This window comes from Nelumbo nucifera, chromosome 5 (assembly GCF_055504915.1).
Source record: "Nelumbo nucifera cultivar China Antique chromosome 5, China Antique-T2T, whole genome shotgun sequence".
In the NCBI taxonomy this organism is placed as follows: domain Eukaryota; kingdom Viridiplantae; phylum Streptophyta; class Magnoliopsida; order Proteales; family Nelumbonaceae; genus Nelumbo; species Nelumbo nucifera.
The window spans coordinates 37111352-37130969 of record NC_142653.1 but is presented as its reverse complement, the minus strand read 5'-3'; the positions used below and the strand labels follow the sequence as shown (position 1 = coordinate 37130969).

The 19618-nt window shown below is 36.7% G+C and overlaps 1 protein-coding gene across 1 annotated transcript; it reads right to left on the bottom strand.

The window, feature by feature from the left end:
- Window positions 1-1129: 1129 nt before the first annotated feature.
- On the bottom strand, window positions 1130-18340 carry LOC104606739 (gamma-secretase subunit). The gene is made up of 2 exons (XM_010272085.3): window positions 18012-18340; window positions 1130-1483 (listed from the first exon to the last, which is right to left on the bottom strand). Exons 1-2 carry the CDS (start codon window positions 18277-18279, stop codon window positions 1323-1325), a joined length of 429 nt encoding a protein of 142 aa, XP_010270387.1. The 5' UTR covers window positions 18280-18340; the 3' UTR covers window positions 1130-1322.
- Window positions 18341-19618: the final 1278 nt, after the last annotated feature.

The window sequence follows — 19618 nt, the reverse complement described above, 5'->3', positions numbered from 1 at the left end:
ACACTTAGCATTGTATGCGAATTTAGAGGATGTTTGGTATTGTAGTCACTTTTCTAAAAAATGGTGCCACATCGGATCCATGTAGGCGATTCCACTTTTCACTGCCTACATGACTTTGATTTAGGCAATTTTTGAAAAAATAGTGAAAAACAGGCATGCATCGTAAATCGCATCCCTCCTATTGCATGAAACATCAAATTTGGTGTTTCATGCATTGGCAAACCGTTGCCCCCAACTGATGTGGCGCTTATGTGTATCCTATTTGTCAATGGAAAAATGGTGTAATGTGTGCACATACATAAAAAAATAGTGACGGAAATCACCTTACAAAACAACATTAGTGTTGCTTACTACCTACATGGCAGAAACACTACAAAACATATGAAGGTGTTTATTTGTGAAAAATGGGTTTAGTGAGTGTAGACAATGTTTTTGAAAATTGGTCCCAAAAAACGCCCGTGCTTCGGAAAACCATCTTAATTGAAAAAGTACCATTTGGGTATAGTCTCCATATCCTTTTGTCATCTTTGCTACAGAGGGAATGAAAATAAACTTGATCCTTACCCAAGAAGGCCTAGTGGCCCACCCTATTTCAAGCACACCTTAGTGCCAACAAAGATGACAAGAAGTTGTAGATCATACTGATAAGACCCATCAATAAAAAAGGGTAAATTATAGATAGACACCATGTACTTTGGGGGTAGTGACAGATAGATACTTGAACATTCAATTGCAACACTTGAGTACCCTAAACTTTCAAAATAGACACTTGGGTTGGGTTTAGTATTCCGTTAGTTAAACATTACATAATGTCAAAAATACCATTCTATGGTGATGATTTTATTCCCTAAAATGATCTAAAAAATACACGAAAAGGGCATTTTTGAGATTATGTAATGTTTAATTGACAGAATACTAACGGATGGACTCAAGTGTATTTTTGAGAATTCAGGGTACTCGAGTGTTGCAATTGAAAGTTCAGGATACCTATCTGTCACTAAGGTACGTATCTGTAATTTACCCTAAAAAAAGACTCAGCATTCAAGTATCCTCTATGAAGTAGGCAGTTTCTGATCCCATTACTCCAGTAATCTAGTTCTAATTCCTGGCTCAAGGTCCATCAGACATGAGACACCAAGCTGGAATTTGTTTTGCGTCATTTTTCTTTTTTCAGATTGCCATGTTCAACATTTTGCATAGTGGTAGAAAACTATGAAACCTTTATGATATGTAGTTTATCATACAAATGTAGGCTGAATTGTATTAAGGCTATGAGTAGCAGAGATATCTATGACACCTAAAAATTGAGAACAGTGCGGTGATCAATTCCAACTCGTCAGGCCTAATTTGTCAGCAACATTGTACATGACTAGATCCCCCCATATAGGGCCAAAGAGGCGCTCCCCTCCGATAGCAAATGTAAGAGCCCATGAAGAAAGGAGGACCGTGAACACAATGAACCCAATTGCTGATCCAACAACATCTGCAAAATGGAAGATCACCAAAAGGTCCAAAACCATTAAAGCATAAACACATAGCTTAAGCTTGAATAAACGAACCTAGAAAATTCCATCAAATCATCTCCTAGATGGCCAGTAAAGAATTCTCATGACATAAAACACAACCAGAAAATAACTTCAGAATTTAAGTATGGGTAAACAAAAGAAAATTTGAACACAGCAAATCAATATAAACTGAAAAACATTTTAATATGAATGAAATGCATTCATTTTTTTAAAATCTAACTTTTCTTTTTGGCTTCATGGGGCTACACAATGGGGGTAGCCCATCCCCCAAACCCTGGTGGCAGAGGGATTTACAATTTCAACCATGAGAAATTTTAGTCTTAAAAAAGAGAGGTTTCAAGAGAAAATTCAAAATGTTATGACTAATGTTATGAATGTGGTGAGGCAGCTAGTTGTTTTGGCCTCTCTAGATGATGAGATGACTAGTGGGAACCTAATCCATGAAAAAAGAAGAAAAACTAACATACTATGCAATCTCATAAACAAGTTGATATAGACCGCAATTGTGCAATAAAAAGAATGATTTTTGAACATTTAGTTTAGCCGTCTACCAAAGAAAGAGTGAAACCTTTACAACATACCCATTATTCCTCGAAACTATGTAAAAACATGCTATAGCTTGGAAGAAGACTTAAAAGAACTCCTCTTGTGAAGATATATCTTGATGTACATTATTAGAGTAGTCCTTGTTGTATAGTATCATAGTTCTTATTATTTTATTTGTCCATTTTATCTTTCAGCCCCGTAAGGGCATTCTTGTAACTGTACATTCTTTTTATCTCTTTAATATAAAAGAAGCTCTTTGGGGTGGGGGTTGACTATTCTTGACACCCCTAGATCTGGTTTCTTCTAGATCTGAATTCTGTTCACATGGTATCAAAGCAGGTTGCTCTTTGATCTTCCTTCTCTCTGATCCATCATAGTTCTTATTATTTTATTTGTTCATTTTATCTTTCAGCCCTGTAAGGGCATTCTTGTAACTGTACATACTTTTTATCTCTTTAATATAAAAGAAGCTCTTTGGGGTGGGGGTCGACTATTCTTGACACCCCTAGATCTGGTTTCTTCTAGACCTGAATTCTGTTCACATGGTATCAGAGCATGTTGCTCTTTGATCTTCCTTCTCTCTGATCCATCTTGCCTTTGTGATCTACTGAAAACCTACAGCTCTGCCGAGTGGTCCTGGGCTGTTTTGATCTATCCAGGAACTCCTCTTCTGTTTTTTGTGCACCCAGAGAGAGATTTTATTGGATCTCTCTTGTTTGATCTCCGTTTGTAGCAAGAATTGAAAGGAATTGTCGCCTAGCCCTTCTCGACATATTCTGAAATTTTTACGGAGATCCGTGAAGTTTTGAGAGAGATCTAGACTCTTTTTCTTGGCTGCTATGCCCAGACTTTCCTTTTCTAGACTATGTGTTCAGCTTTTCCTTGTTTTGGATCTTGAACAATCTCCGGTGAAAGTAAGGGGTTTCTATCTCAGTTTTTTTTACTCTCTTGGATTGATTACAGCCTATTTCACTTGTCTTTGGATCAAGTTTTACTTCAGATTAGTTTCTTTAAGCTTCAGCCGGACCCCTATTTGTGTTATTGCCTTGCTGTAATGGCTTCAGACAGAGGTGATATCATCCCTGTAAAGATGAATGGATAGAACTATGGGATGTGGACGTTCCACTTTGACTTTTATGTTGAGGGAAAGGGTTTAGAAGGATATCTGAATGGAACGGTCACCAAACCAGTTGAGACCGAGGCCAAAGCTTTACAACAATGGAAGTTGGACAATGGTAAACTTGTTTCTTGGATTCTGAGTTCTATTGACTATCATATATCTGTACCTATGAGGAGAATGAAAACAATATATGAGATGTACATGTATCTAGAAAAATTTTATCAACAGTCCAACATATCTAAGCAATATTAGATAGAATCAGAAATATTCTCTTACAACCAAGGAGATAGGAGGATACAGGAGTATTATTCTGGTTTTCTTGATTTATGGGTTGAATATGAGATTGTTCACATTGAACCCTCGAATCCAGTGGAGTGTGTGAAATATCTTTAGAAGCACTTTGAGAAGAGAAAGGTGACTCAGTTTTTGATGAGACTTAGACCTGAATATGAGATAATCAGGTCCAACATTCTAAGTAGGGGAACACTTCCAGATATGGATTCTGTTTTAGGGGAACTTCTGAGAGAAGAAACTAGACTTCTCACTGCAGCCGGGTTTGATGGGAAGATGGCTGAAGTTGGGGCTAAAATAGCCTTTGTTGCTCATGGGGGTAAGAAGCCAACCTCCAAGGACCTCTCCAAAATCCAGTGCTATGAGTGTAAGGGTTTTGGACATATTGCATCTCACTGTAAGAAGGAGAATGTGTATACCTATTGCAAGCAACATGGTCACATCATTCCAAACTGTCCAGTCCGACTAGCTAAGGGCTCTCAGAAAAAGACTCAGTCCCGAGCCTATCAGGCAACAGATGGACCAGCAACAGACACTGTATCTACCAAGGGTGAGTCTTCAATGAAAGGTGAATCAACAGGTGTCGTGGATGAAGAAAGGGTTCGACAACTGGTATCTTCTACTATTTCCTCTGTTTTCTCTACTATTGGCTTGTCTGGTAAGTTCTCTGCATATTGTTCTTCCCCTTCACATGCTTGGATTATAGATTCAGGTGCCACCAACCATATGACAGGAGCCTACCTCAACCACCCAATCCCTTCCACTAAAACTCACCATAAACATATTATTACTGCTAATGGTGAAAAGTTAGACATCATTGGTAGTAATGATCTGTCCCTTCAACTGTCACCAACCAGATCCATTCCTCTCTCCAAAACCCTCTTAGTACCCAACCTTACTACTAATCTAATTTCTGTTGGTCAACTTGTTGATGAAGGAAATGTTCTCACCTTTTCTCATGATGGTTGCTTGATACAGGACCGGTACACTAGGAAGGTGAAAGGGAAGGGGCGTAGGCTGGGCCGTCTGTTTGCGTTGGAGTTCGAGAAGTCTCAATCGGGGGCATCCTCAACTTTACTTAGTTCTTCTTTGTCTGATTCTATGTTGAATTATAGAAATAATGTTTGGGATTTATGGCATAAACGATTGGGTCATCCATATTCCCAAAAATTAAAATTTTTGTTAGACTCTGGTTTGATTAAAAATAAAATTCCCCCTGTTGATACTGTTGATGTTTCTTACACTACGTGTTGTTTGAGTAAAAGTCATGTTTTACCATTTCTTCATAAATCTGAACATGCCACTAAACCTTTTGAGATAATACATAGTGATGTTTGGTCTACTTCTATTACTTCAAGATTGGGGTACAAATATTTCGTATTATTTATAAATGATTATACCAAATATACTTGGATTTATTTTCTGTGACACAAATTAGAAGTCTTTGGTGCATTTAAATCGTTTCATACTATGGTGCAAAATCGATTCAAGTGCAATGTGGCTATCCTCTGCTCAGATTCAGGGGGAGAATATAGAGATGGAGACTTCTTGGCATATTTGAGGAGTCATGGAATTTAGTCTCAGCGCAGCTGCCCAGAAACTCCACAACAGAATGGTGTAGCTGAACGGAAGAACGGACACATTCTCAGTGTTGTGCGGACATTACTACAGGAGTCTCATACTCCAACTTCGTTTTGGGTAGAAGCAGCCAATACAGCCGTGTATTTGATCAATTTTCTTCCATCCTCTGTTCTAGGCAACACCTTTCCCTTCCAAAAACTTTTTGGTTATTCCCCATATTTCTATAGCCTTCATGTTTTTGGATGTCTTTGTTTTGTTCATCTTCCTGTTCGTAAACGATCTAAATTAATTGTTTAGTCTGTTATGTGTGCCTTTGTGGGATATAGTCCTAACCACAAAGGATTTTTGTGTTATGATGCTGCTATGCGTCGTATTCGGATTTCTTGGAATGTTGTGTTTCTTGAACATATCTCCTTTGCTAGGGTTGCTAGATTGTTTGCTCCTTCCATCTCTGTTTTATAGGACTTTGATTCAAATGACACTGTTACTTCCTCAACCAAGAGAGATCTTGTCTTCACCCGCAAGCGGCTACGTGTCCCAGCTCCTGTGCCTTCAACCCCCCTTTCCACCCGGTCCAGAGCATTCATCTCAGATATCCTCTGTAAGTGATACCTTGACCCAAGATCCTCCTATTTCAGATAGTAGTTCAGCTATTCCACTTCGTCGTTCTACCCATATCTCTAGACCTCCTGACCGCTATGGTTTTCCTTCAAATCATAGTTCTTATTCTCCTGTACTTTCTTCCACATATATCCCTAGATCTTATCAACAAGCCATTAGAAGTTCTCAGTGGAAAGAAGCTAGGGATGCCGAAATTCAAGCCCTCCATGAGAATGACACTTGGGATCTTGTGCCAGCTCCTCCAGATGCTTCTATTGTTGGAAGCCGTTGGGTCTATATGATCAAATTGAAATCAGATGGCTCTCTTGATCGATATAAGCATGGTTTCAAATATCGCCAAATGTCGCTATTGTCGCCCGACATATGTCGATGTTGAGGCTCACCAACATGAAAATGGATGGTAATATAAAAATTACATTATGTTGATCATTTCCTATATTTCGGAAATGTTGACCAAATTGGTCCAAATAACAAAAAAAAATACAGTTTTTCCTATTATGTCGACAAGATGTCGACTAATGTCGATAGGATGTCGACTAATGTACATTAAAAATATAATATATTAGTATACTATATTAATATAATACAGTATATTAATAAAGATTATTCCATTAATAATTTCTATTTAATATTTCAAATAAAATATTTATAAAAAGAATTAAAAAAATATAAAAACAAAAGAATAAATTAATTACTTTATAATATAATATAAAACATAAAATGTTTTTCAAGTAATAAAATATTAACTAGTTAGTATTTTTAAAATATTTTTTAAAATCAGAAAATGTTTATTAAATTTTATAATAAATCATATTCTACATTTAATATAAAAAATCAGAATAAACTTAATAAATTTTATACTAAATCATAATTTATTATATATTTAGTATTAAAAATCATAATAAATTCATTAAGTTTTATAAGAAATCAGAATTTCTCACAATCTTAATACTACAAAAAGGAGAATCAGTCTATTAAATTTATAATAAAACATAATGTATTATAACTTTAATATTTAAAAAAAATCAGAATAATGTATTTCTATTTACTAGTGTGAAATAATTACATTAGAATTTATAATAAATCAGAATTAAAAATAGGAAAAGAAAATATCAGATAACCTTGTAAAAACATCAAAATGCATAATAAATCAGTAAGTCGTCATTTACTAATTTGTTATTGGTCTTAATTTCTTAGCTTTATATAATGGTTGGGAATAAGATAATAGTCTAGAAATATGTATTAATGCTTCTTTTATCATTTTACAAAATATCTTTCCATATTTCCACAATGTCTCTAATATTTACAATATTTCCCCTCGACATTTCTGACATATGTCCTATATTTTGGTAAGCGACATTTCCATCGACATCGACATTTTAAACCTTGAATATAAGGCTCGGTTAGTTGCCCAAGGATACAATCAAGAATATGGGATTGATTATGAAGAAAATTTGCCCTGGTCGCTAAGATCACAACAGTTCGGACTCTTATGGCCATTTCTGTTGTTTATTCCTGGACTATTTATCAATTAGATGTGAAGAATGTGTTTCTTCATGGCGAATTAAAGGAGACAGTCTACATGAAACCTCCACCTAGATATTGCAGTGATCTTTCATGTGTCTGTCACCTGAAGAAGTCTTTATATGGCCTGAAGCAAGCACCCAAGGCTTGGTTTGAGTGCTTCCAAGATGTTGTTGCAGCTGGGTATAATCAGAGTTCCTCTGACTACTCCCTCTTTGTTAAGAGAAGACCCCAGGGTATTACTATTCTTCTATTATTTGTTGATGACATGCTCCTAACGGGGGATGACTATGACAGCATTTGTGAGCTGAAGTTCTTACTTCATAACTCATTTCATATGAAGGACTTGGGTCCTCTCACTTACTTCTTGGGTTTGGAGGTTCATCATAGCAGTCGAGGGTATTTTATTTGTCAACAAAAATACGCCTCTGATCTTGTCAAACTAGCTGGAATTACTGATGAGAAACATGTTGATACCCCCCCTGGAGCTGAATGTCAAGCTACCCAAATCCGAAGGCTTCATCCTTCCTGATGCCACCCTGTACCGTCGGCTTGTTGGCTCTTTGGTCTATCTTACTATGACCAGGCCTGATATTTCACATGCTATTCAGGTCGTTAGTCAATTTGTCTCTACCCCAAGACAACCTCATATGACTGCAGTTCGCCGCATCATCCGTTATGTTCGAGACACAACCTCTTAGGGACTGTTTTTCTCTTCCTCATCATCCATACAGTTGAGGGTTTATGCTGATACTGATTGGGCTGGTTGCCCTAACACTCGCCGATCCACTATTGGGTGGTGTGTCTTCATGGGTGACTCTCTCATCTCCTGGAAGTGCAAAAAATAGCAAATTGTCTCTAAGTCTTCCACTGAAGCCAAGTATAGAGCTATGTCTTCTGCATGTAGCGAGAGTGTTTGGCTGAAGTCGCTTTTCATTGATCTTGGGATTTTTCTTCCTACTCCTATCCCTCTACATGCCGACAACACCAGCGTTATCAAGATCGCATCTAAACCAATCCTTCATTAGAGGACTAAACATATCAAAGTGGATTGTCACTTTATTAGAGACCTCCTTGTTGTAGGTTCTATATCTCCTCCTCATGTTGCCTCTCACATGCAGATTGCCGACATCTTCACCAAGGCCATGACTAAGAGTCGACATCTCATTCTTGTGGGCAAACTGATGCTGATGTCTATGCATCAGTTTGAGGGGGAGTTTGAAGATATATCTTGATGTACATTATTAGAGTAGTCCTTGTTGTATAGTATCATAGTTCTTATAAGGGCATTCTTGTAATTGTACATACTTTTTATCTCTTTAATATAAAAGAGGTTCTTTGGGGTGGGGGTCGACTATTCTTGACACCCCTAGATCTGGTTTCTTCTAGATCTGAATTCTGTTCACACCTCTAATGCATTTATTTTATGCCTTTTTAATTTTTTCCTTTTTTTGATGACTTTGATTATATTAGAACAAGAAAATATACATCAATACAAGCATCCCGTAGAGGTGTAAGGTTCACCTCCACATAAAAGGAACAACAGAAAAATCGCAACTGAGCCCAATACAATTGATCCCTATTGACCCCTTGTATTGCTAGAGGGTCAACTAACCCATTAGCCAACCTTCTTTCCCACCTTAGATTCATTGTCATATTGCTGATCAACCACTTAAACTTTGATTTCATTCCTATATGCCAAAATGACCGTCTCCAGTTGCTGTAGCCATCCCACCACTAGCCTGTAATCTCCTTCCACAATCAACTTATCCAGATTCAATTCTTTTGAAATCTCTGAACCTTGAATTACTGCCATAACTTCAATCCTAGCTGAGTCCCCTACACGCCCCGGAAACAAAACAATGATATGTCCATATTTATTTATATTTTTTCTATTTTATAATACCATCCATCAATCACGCTCTATCACAAATATTTAAGGGAACAGTATGAATATAATAAAATACAAACATACACAGTATCACTAAAATTCTTTATTTTATTTATAATTTCTTTTTAAATGTCATGACCTGTGTTACCAAGCATTGACTAGTCAGCTGAGGGTCAGACCAATTGCATCACTAACTAGTCAGTTGATACTCTTGATGTGGTTGCTTAGGATGACTAAGCATCAACTAAGGCTGTGTTTGGTTTGAAGGAAAAAGTAGGGAAAGGTAAGGAAACCTTTACAAAACTTGTGTAGGTTTCCCTACCTTTCCCTACCTTTCCCTTCCTTTCCCTACCTTTTCCTTCAAACCAAACATAACCTAAGCTGACTAGTTGTTAACCAACACCAAGTGATAACATAAATACATAATTAAGACCTAAATACCACAATATAGCAAAGCATGTCTGAGAATATCTACCAATAGCAATTAGGATATGTTGGCATTCGAAATAGCACCTACATATAGTTTCAAATGATCAAAATCCATAAAAGTAACAAATTATGTATACTAATTACAGAGAAACAAGTACAAGAATGGGTCATCCACCCAAAAAGAGTAATACTAATACAAATAATGTCAAATCCATAAATAGTATTGGTTAGCATTACAAAGTTCACTATTTTTACAATTGATCAAAAAAATAAGTTCACTATTTTCACAATTGATCAAAAAAAAGTTCACTATTTTTACAATAGAAAGGCCAAATAATTAGCCACTACAATTATCTATGACTTTTAACACTTTTTGCTTTGTTTTATTTAAATAATTTAATTTAAATATGAAAAATATCTACAAGTGTATACAATATGGCCAGTTATTCTGTTAGTTAGAGAAATAATCTTTGCACATGTATGTATCTGTTTACAGAAATATGTTGTATATCTTGATTTTTTTTGTTTAATAAAATATACCTATTCATAATATTTTTAAACAGTTATTTATATATAAGTTCAGGGTTAAACAAGGGAAGCTGTTGAATTCTCCTAAGCTTTCCAGAAATCCAGAAAAAAAAAAGCAATTTAACTTTATTGGTGTTGAAGTAAAAACTGGAGACTTTTTTTTTATCAATACTATGATTATAAAACAAAGAGAAAAAATATTGTACAACCCTTCTCTCTTGCAAAATAGGAGGTACAGAGAATCTCTTCTCCTGAAAATAAAAGACAAGGTTCTAAGATGAAAACTTCAGTCAAAAGTTTTCACATTGTCCCCACCTCACAATATCAATAATTGAAATATGTCAACAACACTTGTTGGGTTTCTGCCCAACACAGACACTGATAGTGTGATCTCCTTGAGAAGAAAAGAGGGAGAGGCAGAGAGAATTCTGAGTCGAATCAAGGTACCTTTCTTATTACATTTAGCCTTTATTTATAGATGTAGAACTGGTAGTTGTTACAACTCAAGAACCCATGTGTACAATTCAAGAAATCAAGAATCAAGACTCCCACTTGTATCTTGCTGCTATATAGCTGCCTTTATTTCACATGCCCTTTTTCTTGAGTATACCTTCTTGATGACAGGCTAACTGACTTTGTTTTGTTCTTGACTTCTAACAGCAATCTTGGTTAATATTTTGCTGAACTAGTAGAAATTTGCAAAATTTCAGGGAAACAACCTTCAATATCCATGTACATATTATTATATTCTTAGCATAGGTTCCTCAAAGCTATGTCCTATGTTTTAAAAACCGACCTGGAGATCGAACCATTTTTGCCTCCAGGTTGCAGGTCACCGGTTCGACCGTCCGGGTCGAACGAGTCAAACCGTGCCATGTCAGCAATAATAAATATGTGTATGGGTATGTACAAACATGTATTTTATCAATAAATAATATATAATTATGTTCTACATGTATTATATGTATTATTTTATATTTAATTTATGTTTGTTTATTCTGTTTTAAATTTTTTATTTGTAAAAAATATTAAAAATTTCAATTTGAGACCAAAAAGGGTTTTTTTGGCAACAATAGTGGGGCAAGGCGTCTACGACAACCTTGGGACGCATAGACCTTGAAACCTCAATCAGATATTGGAGTTCAAAGTTATGGCCTCCTGAAGTTTGCATACACATTTAGTGTGCAACCCGTGACCCGGTCACCAGGTCGAACAGGTCAAAGGTCCAACTGTCTGGGTCGGACATTTTTTGACCAAGTCAACAGTTTTTGACTGTCCACCGGGTTTTACTAAAACCTGACCTGGAATGTTGACTGGGTGACGGTTTGTGAGGGTTAATCGGCCAGGTCACAGTTGAAAACACAACCTCAAAGTTCCAACTACAGTTCATGGCAATTAAAATGCGATACTTCTTCAAAATAGACAATCTTCTCAGGAGTTTGTCGTAAGTACAAGGACTAATCATCCTTGAGTGGCAATCAGGAAGGAGTTCAGGAAAATGCTCCAAAACACTTTTTTTTACCAAAAATGGTTCATCAGAATTTTATTGCATAATGATAGAAAAAGACGCACTTAGCTAAGTTAGCTAGCATGTCCGAAGTACATGGTGCAAACACTAAACCATATTGTACATCCAATACAATAACTGCCTTCCTCCTAGAAAAGGCCCTAATGTAGCTCAGTCCTATTAGCCCCTTCAATCACTACTGAGTCAGCCAACACATTTGCACTCCTTGAAATCAATTTAGATAAGATGATATGGATATCAATGATCTTGCTTCCCTGATACCATGGTAATGGATCCAAGGTGCTGACCTTTACCTATTAACCAATCAATTACAATAGTAGAGTCCCCCCAATTTCAAGTTCTAAATAACCAAAAACACAGCCAATTTCAATACTCGTAAGGCAGAATGTAATTCATCAGGAATTGAATCACCAATTCCAATTGGGCTGATATAAATTGTTAAGATTTTCACCTCCTGAATTTCTGAATAATCCCCCAATTCCTAAATTTCCAAGGTTTCATAAGCTGCATCTATGGAAATTAAATTTGATTTTATGTGGCATAGGCAGTTTTCCATTCTTGTCAGATATTTGTTCTCGATATAAAGGAAGAGGAAGCATACTGCCATCCTCTCATGGTGTCATCTGCACTGAAAGGTTTCAAATTCTTCCCCTGTTCCAGCTTGCACCCAATGAACCACTCTTACTATGATTAAATCAATCAATCTTTCTATAGATTAAGATTTTTCTTTAAAATTCATGGCATTCCTTTCTTCCCATATTGTCCATATGGTAGTAGTTCTGAGATGCTTCGACATAATCTTGCCTCTTCTACTTGGTGAGGAGAAGTGGGTCTTGAACAAGCTTTCAATATCCACCAGGAGATAATATTTTTTTTTTTTAAGAAAAGGTAATATATTATAAAAAGGCAAAAACAAGATATACAAAACCCTGCTCAATAAGAAATTGAAGCAGGGGAAGGGAACTAAAGAGCTGATTACACTTCTGATCTAGATACAAAAAGATTTCTATGGTAAAAAAAAAAAGAACTGAAAGACAAATCCTTTGGCTGTCTATGCACTGCAGTCCATGAGTAAATTCTTCCCCATAAGTTTTTTTCTCTTTCCTTTTTTTTTTTTTAAATTGTATCCTCTGTATTGTATTTGTTTTCAAAAATTCTCCTATTTCTCTCCAACCAAATAGACCAAATCACTGTTGCTGGAATCACTTCCCACAAAACTCTCCCTCTCTTTGACAGACCCTTAATTTGCCAGCACCACAACAGGGAGTTCAGGTCTTTTGGGAAACAGAAACTAACTTCGAACAGCCCCAAAGCTTTCCCCCAGATCATACTAGCAAACTTACGGTGAATGAATAGATGCTCTGCATCTTCTGAAGCTGACCCACATAAGCTACATCTGCTTGGCTCCACCACCAATCCCCTTTTTGCCAGTAAATCTTCTATCAGGCATTTTCTGAGAGTGGCTGTCCATAACGGGAAGGCTACTTTAGTGGTGCAACAGACTTCCAAACTCTCTGCTCTGGGAAATTCCCTTCCTCCTCTCTGTTTAACCTTTTATAGAAGGAGTTAACAGAGAAAATCCCTGAGTGATCTCCCAACCAGATTCTTCTATCCAGCCTAGAGAAATCTGGTCTGAAAGAACTAAGGGCTTGCATCATCTCCATCTAGTGGGCTATTTCCCAATCATTCAGGTTTCTTCTGAAAGTGGGACACCAGTCTCCTGTAACTCTATTATGGGAGAAACCTAAGATGCCAGGTGGTCTTTATTTTGAGCTACGTCATACAGGGCTGGGAATCTCTCCTTCAGAGGGCACTCTCCACGCCACCAGTCCTTCCAGAAAAGCACCTTTGATCCGTCACCAATGTCAAATTTGAATCCCTTTTTAAAATCTGTAGCTGATTTCTGAATGCCTTTCCATACTGAGAAACCATAGGATATACTGGATTCTCCTGGATCCCAGTTAAAGTTGGTAGAGCCATATTTAGCCAAAATAACTCTTTTCTTAAGGGAAATTTAACCAAATTTCCTCCAGAACCATTTGACCAAAGACTGTTAGATTCTCCTGGATCCCAGTCTTGCCTCTTCCCCAAAGACTGTTATGTTAGATTGCTCATTCCATCTCCAGAACCATTTGATTGAGTAGGCCAAGTTGAACTTTCTTAATCTCCTCACCCTTTGGCCTCCAGCTTTCCTTGGTTTACATACTCTATTCCAATTGATTAGGTGAACGTTGGACTCATCCTTCCACAGTTCCACAGTTCCACGATTCCACCCCTTCCATCCTTAATACCTTATTCCACCAGGGGATAATATAGTATTTGTAGGAATATGGAATTCGAAGGAGTCCATTGTTCAGTACATTCTAGGGCAATGAAAGCTTAGGACCAAGTGGGACCCACTCCCAAACCATAACTAAGAGAAGCAATAACCTGTGATAGGTCAAATGGCCATTGCAGCACACCACATCAGAGTCCTACAATGTGTAAATGCCAAACAGATGAAAGGAAGGGTACTGTAGTCAAAGTGTGGGAACATGTGTTGGGAAAAGGGAGAGCCTGAGTACCACAGTCCTAGGGCATGCAGTGAATTCCTACCAACCTAAAAGGGAATGGATCGACATGATCCCAAGCTTTTAAGGGTCGTTGTCAATCATGTTTGTAAAAGGGAACTTCCCAATGATGGAAGATCTCATAATCCCCATGGAACAAGAGCCTATATATAGAGAGCACCATTACGAAGAGGAGACACCGAGGTCATTTGAAGAGAAACCCTAGCAGCCCTTTTGAGAGCCTTACCCCTTACCATCTTCCTTGACACCACAGGCCAACTATCAGTCCTCCAGACAAATCTCCTTTTCGGCATAAACCTCACCCTCCCACAATATTAGTGACAAAAAGAATAGGAAATTAGAACATCATATATAGTTTCACCATTCACCTTGCAGAAATAGTGTACATCTATGGGAAGATAGGGACCAATTGGATTTTCACGTTTGAAGCATCTCGCAAGGTATTGCTTTTCAAGAGAACACCTCCTAACAGAAAGCCCCGACTCTGGATGGAGTTAGACCTATCCAAATTCATTAGAAGGGAACACCTGAGGGGGAGGGAGGCGAGAACAAAGAGCCTTAAAGAAAAGGTACAAGAGAAGAATCTGCTAGTCTAAAAAGCTCAAATTCATTTACCAAATCCTCTATAAAGGAGAAAACCTCTTCTGGGATCTTAAAAAGTCTAGCCATCTGTTCTGGTTCATGATCCCACAATGCTCACCTTACACCAAATTTCCAAGGACAACCAGCCAAAGAAATGGAAGCATTAACAGCAATAGAAAAGTCTGGAAGTTTTGATGGAAAATACAGCTCTAATAATAGATAGAAGAAGGGAGTGTCACCCCACCAAAGGCCAGTCCAGAACTTGGCACAATCCCTGTATGTTGGGTCATATTGATGGATTACAGAAAAGGACTTTTTTATCAATAATCAACCATTTCATTAATTAATTAAAAGAGATGTGTACAAGAATACATCCACCCATTAGGGAGATAACAAGTTCTTATCTCTCATCTCTAGCCTCTCAAGAGTATAGCATTACAAAGTTTCCCAGAAACATTGATCTCTCCCTAGTCCCTACCCCTTGTTTTGTTAGTGTATCAGCCATGCTGTTTGCTTCTCTTGAACCCATTGGACTCTCACTTCCATGTTTCTAGTTAACCATCTGAACTATTTAATTTCATTTCTGTAAGGCCAATGAGTTTCTCCTTTCTTTTACAACCATCCAATCACCACTCTTGAGTCTCCAACAACTAACCTGTTCAATCTCATCAACCTTGCATGACAGCCATGATTCCAGCCCTTAGAGAATTGCCTATACCAATTGGTGCCGACAATAGGGCCAAAATATGGCCATCTTCATTTCATGAATTGCAGAAAGGAATCCAATAATAAGATAATGAATTTACAAGAAGAAACTAAGGTTGTTATCCGCTCTAGTCTAGCATCCCATCAATTTGCATGAAGCCCATGTATATTTTTAATAACAAAATGCCTAAGCTTATCCATCTCTAGAAAAAAAAAGCTTCCACAACCACTTCCCTAGTAACCGAGTTCCATAAGAACGGTTTTGGTGTGAAGTCTTGCATGATTTTCTCTAGCCTTTTATTAAGTGAAACTATACTTTTTGAAATGAAATCCAGCATATTCTTCAAGAAAATTAACCATTAATTTCTTTTTCTGTTGTTGCTGAAACTGGATGAAATTTACCAAAGACAACAAGAAGCAGTTTTTATGGGATCCAATCCTGGAAGATCATCTAGGAAAACTGATCAACCATACATTTTCTAGCCAAAATGTTACAAAACATGTTGAATCTTTACATATCAATCACATGGCTAATTCCCCCCCCCCAAAAAACCATTCCTATTTTATGTTATAAACTATTAACTAATACACGATGGTTCTTTTCCCTTCAATAATTCATAACAAAGGGGAGATTGGTGGAGATGCCACTCATAGAATTATAGCAAGATGGGAAAAATGGAGGGGTGCATCTAGAGTCTTATGTGATAGGTGAAAACCACTTCAGCTAGAAGGAAAATTCTATAAAACAGTTGTAAGGCCAGCTATGTTGTATGGAGAAAAGTCTTGTGCAGTTAAGGAATAGCACGTCCAAATAAATGAGTGTGGTAGAAACGTGTATGCTTAGATGGATGAGTGGTAAAACTAGAAAAGATATCACTAGGTGGTTGCTCATGTGCATAGGAGACCATCTACAACACCCACTAGAAGAAGTCATCTGTTACAAGTTGAAGGGGCTAGAAGAGCTATGGCAGACAGAAAAGGACTTGGACGGAAGTAGTAAGAAATGATATAAGTGCCCATAATTTGACAATGGATATGGCATTCAACAAAATAGAATGGCAAAACAGGATTTATGTAGCCCACCCCATACAGTTGGGACTTGGGACAACTGGACAAGGCTTAGTTGATGATGATGATGACATGATGGTTCTTTTCTCAATATTGGCAGGTAGTGTAGAACCTTATGCTTAAGTCAAATAAAACTACTATAAAGTTAATGAGAGCTTAATATTGTACTTATGACTAGTAACTATAGATTACAATGGGATTGCAAGGAGTAGCCTAGGTAACAGCGAAAGAAAAATTAGGAATATCAGTGATAATACAAATAATAATTAATATACAACCAATAGATAAACTGAAATGAACCGGTGTTAATATTTATCCTATACATACAGTTGAAAAGGAAAAGAAAGGATAATACCCATATAGAACTAAAGAAAAAACAAAACACTTCTCTTGCAAAAAAAGGTTGAGCTCAAAAACACCACGCGGATCAAATGCCAAAAAAAAATATTACCACTAGAGTCTTGGGCCAAGTAAACCCACATAAGATATCCACAACTGAACTGTTTCTTTTATTATTTGCAAATTATACAAAAACTTAATGACTAAGTGACTAACCTTTTCTATCAAGCTAATCTAAACACAAAATAAGTCAAAGAAAGTAGAACAAATGGCCCAAATTTGACAGACTCAAGCTTCTCTTTTTTCCCAATAATCTTCCAACAAAGAAACCTACATTAAATTCTAATAAAAATGCTTCCAGCCTTCCAACAATTTATTGAAACACATTGAATAGAAATGAACTGTTTCTTCTGCTTGTTTGTAAGTTATACAGAAATTTAAGTAAAATTGTCTATCCAGTACTTCGCATTTATGGTTACTAGTTGAGTGGCACATGCATTGAATATGTAGGAAGAGAGAGATGGACGAAATTTTAGGGTGGTGGTCGTATTGACATGGGCCCAACAGGTCTTGGCATTATATAGTAAAGATTTCTATTTTCTACCTTAATGCCCACAGCATGAGGCGCTGTACTTCTTGCCCTGTTGTTCTTTTGCACTGATTTTAACTATTTGGTCTTGTAATTATAATTTATAAATGATTCTTCTCTCAATTGGAATGAAAGCAGTGGCTCAGTAGAAATGTGCTAATCTTTTCCCAATTGTTCTTGTACAGTGATTTTAAGTTTTAACAATTTAGAGTTGTAAATGATTCCTCTCTGAATTGGATTGAGGGCAGGGGGTTCGATAGAAATGTACTCCATGTTGATGCCTTTAGAGTACATGTTCCAACAAATCCTACCAACTAAAAATAAAGAAACCTTTTCATTGTAAAGCTTCTTTTTCTTCCATTTATTTAAGCAATTTGCACAATTATGAATTGACTTCTCTAATAATGTAAATCAACGAAACCCAGACAGTAAAAACAGAAATTGATCATCGAACATCAAAACGCACGGCAAGGTTTACCAAATTCAAAAGCTTCTTGCAATTTATTCAAACACTTTCAGTAAAAACGAATAATTTGACAACTCTAATAGGAAGATTGTGCGATCAAAGCTTACAGCGACGAATGCCACGAAACGACGATGAATGGCGAAGGACGGGCCAGAAGTAGAAACAATTAACAGCCCAGAGCCAAGGAAGCAAGCAAAATCCGAACTTGAAGAAGCTACGAGCGTAGCTGAGAGACTCTTCTTCGGAGAGGCCGAGAGGGCCGTCTATTGTTGGCCAGAGAGGCGCAGGGTTGTTGGAAGGGCGCATGATAAGTCCTGCTGACTCCCCAAAATGCCTTCCCTCTGCTTCGTCCTGTGCGCTCCGCGCTCTCTCCATCTCTCCGTCTTGGGTGCTTGAAAATTGAAATCTAGTTAGCAGTCGAGAACGTATCTATGTATTATGTACAAAGAGTTTTGATTGTAGGATCTCTCATCTCTGTATCACAAAGGAGGCAATGATACAGTGTAACTCAACCAGCATTAAAGCATGTTAAAAATCGTGATTAGAACCTTTCATCATTTCCAACACCGAGAATGATTTACCCCTGTAATATCAATGGAGCCCGCCTCGTTGTGGATGGATCGGATTCGACTCAATAGCAGATGTTCCTGATTCAATCCGATCGGATGTCATAAATGGTCATTCGAATCCGAATCCGGATATTTGAATGTGATTCGATTCAATTCAAATATGAAAGATTTAATAAATTATTAAAAGAAAATTATAAAATTTTATATAAAAACGAAAAATATAAGTATTTTTCAACTATTTTATCATATATATATATGTCTTTTTATACATAAATATGTTTATATATAAGTCGAATTGAATAGGAGGTGATCCGAATTCCAAATTCAATTCGGATTGGACCGGATCATTTTTGCACCGTTGCAATCACTCAGTCGATAGCTCTCTCACAACACTTTGTTATTTTTTATGGGTTCAACTATGATACGGAAAAGATATCATATCTAAAAAACATCTGACCAGTCAACTACAATCAGGTGGTAGCCTATAAGATGTTATTTATTCAAATTCATGGGTGAATTTTGATTGATCAAAACTCTTTCCATATTATATCTTTTCCGCATTATAGATTTTTCCTATTTTCGAGTACTCGGACTATGATATCCAAAAGCCATGATAACTAAAAGGACTTATAGCCAATCAACCAACCTGTCATTAAAGACACAACCAATCAAATGCTATTAATCAAAATTAAAATTATCCTAACTTGTCAAATTTCTTCCGGTATCATACCTTTCCCATCATAAAAATTGTCATTTATAATGAAGTGAAATGAGTTTGATACAAAGTGAACAAAATAAATTGAAAATCATTTATATGTAATTGAAACTTCTAAAGAATTACTTAAAGCACAGCATTTAAATCGACTTTAATAATAGATATAATATAAATTTTAAGTATACATGTGCATATAAATTTAAATCAAATTGAATAGGAAAATATTGGATTAGATGGGGGGGGGGGGGTTGTTTCATCTTTGACCAAATTATAAATGGATCAAATTCATATCACTTGTAATGAGATCGAATTCAATATTGTCATGACAATATGATGTTGGAAGGGTATGATATCAAAAGAACTTGTGAAAATCCATGATGTTGGAAAGAAATGGTACTGGAAGAGTTTTTACCAATTGAAATACATCCGT

Excerpts from the sequence above, each read along its gene's own strand:
- LOC104606739 (XM_010272085.3), bottom strand. The coding sequence starts at position 18,279 with ATGGAGAGAGCGCGGAGCGCACAGGACGAAGCAGAGGGAAGGCATTTT. Across the intron at positions 1,484-18,011 it reads GTTTCGTGGCATTCGTCGCT|ATGTTGTTGGATCAGCAATT; the intron begins GTAAGCTTTGAT and ends TCCATTTTGCAG.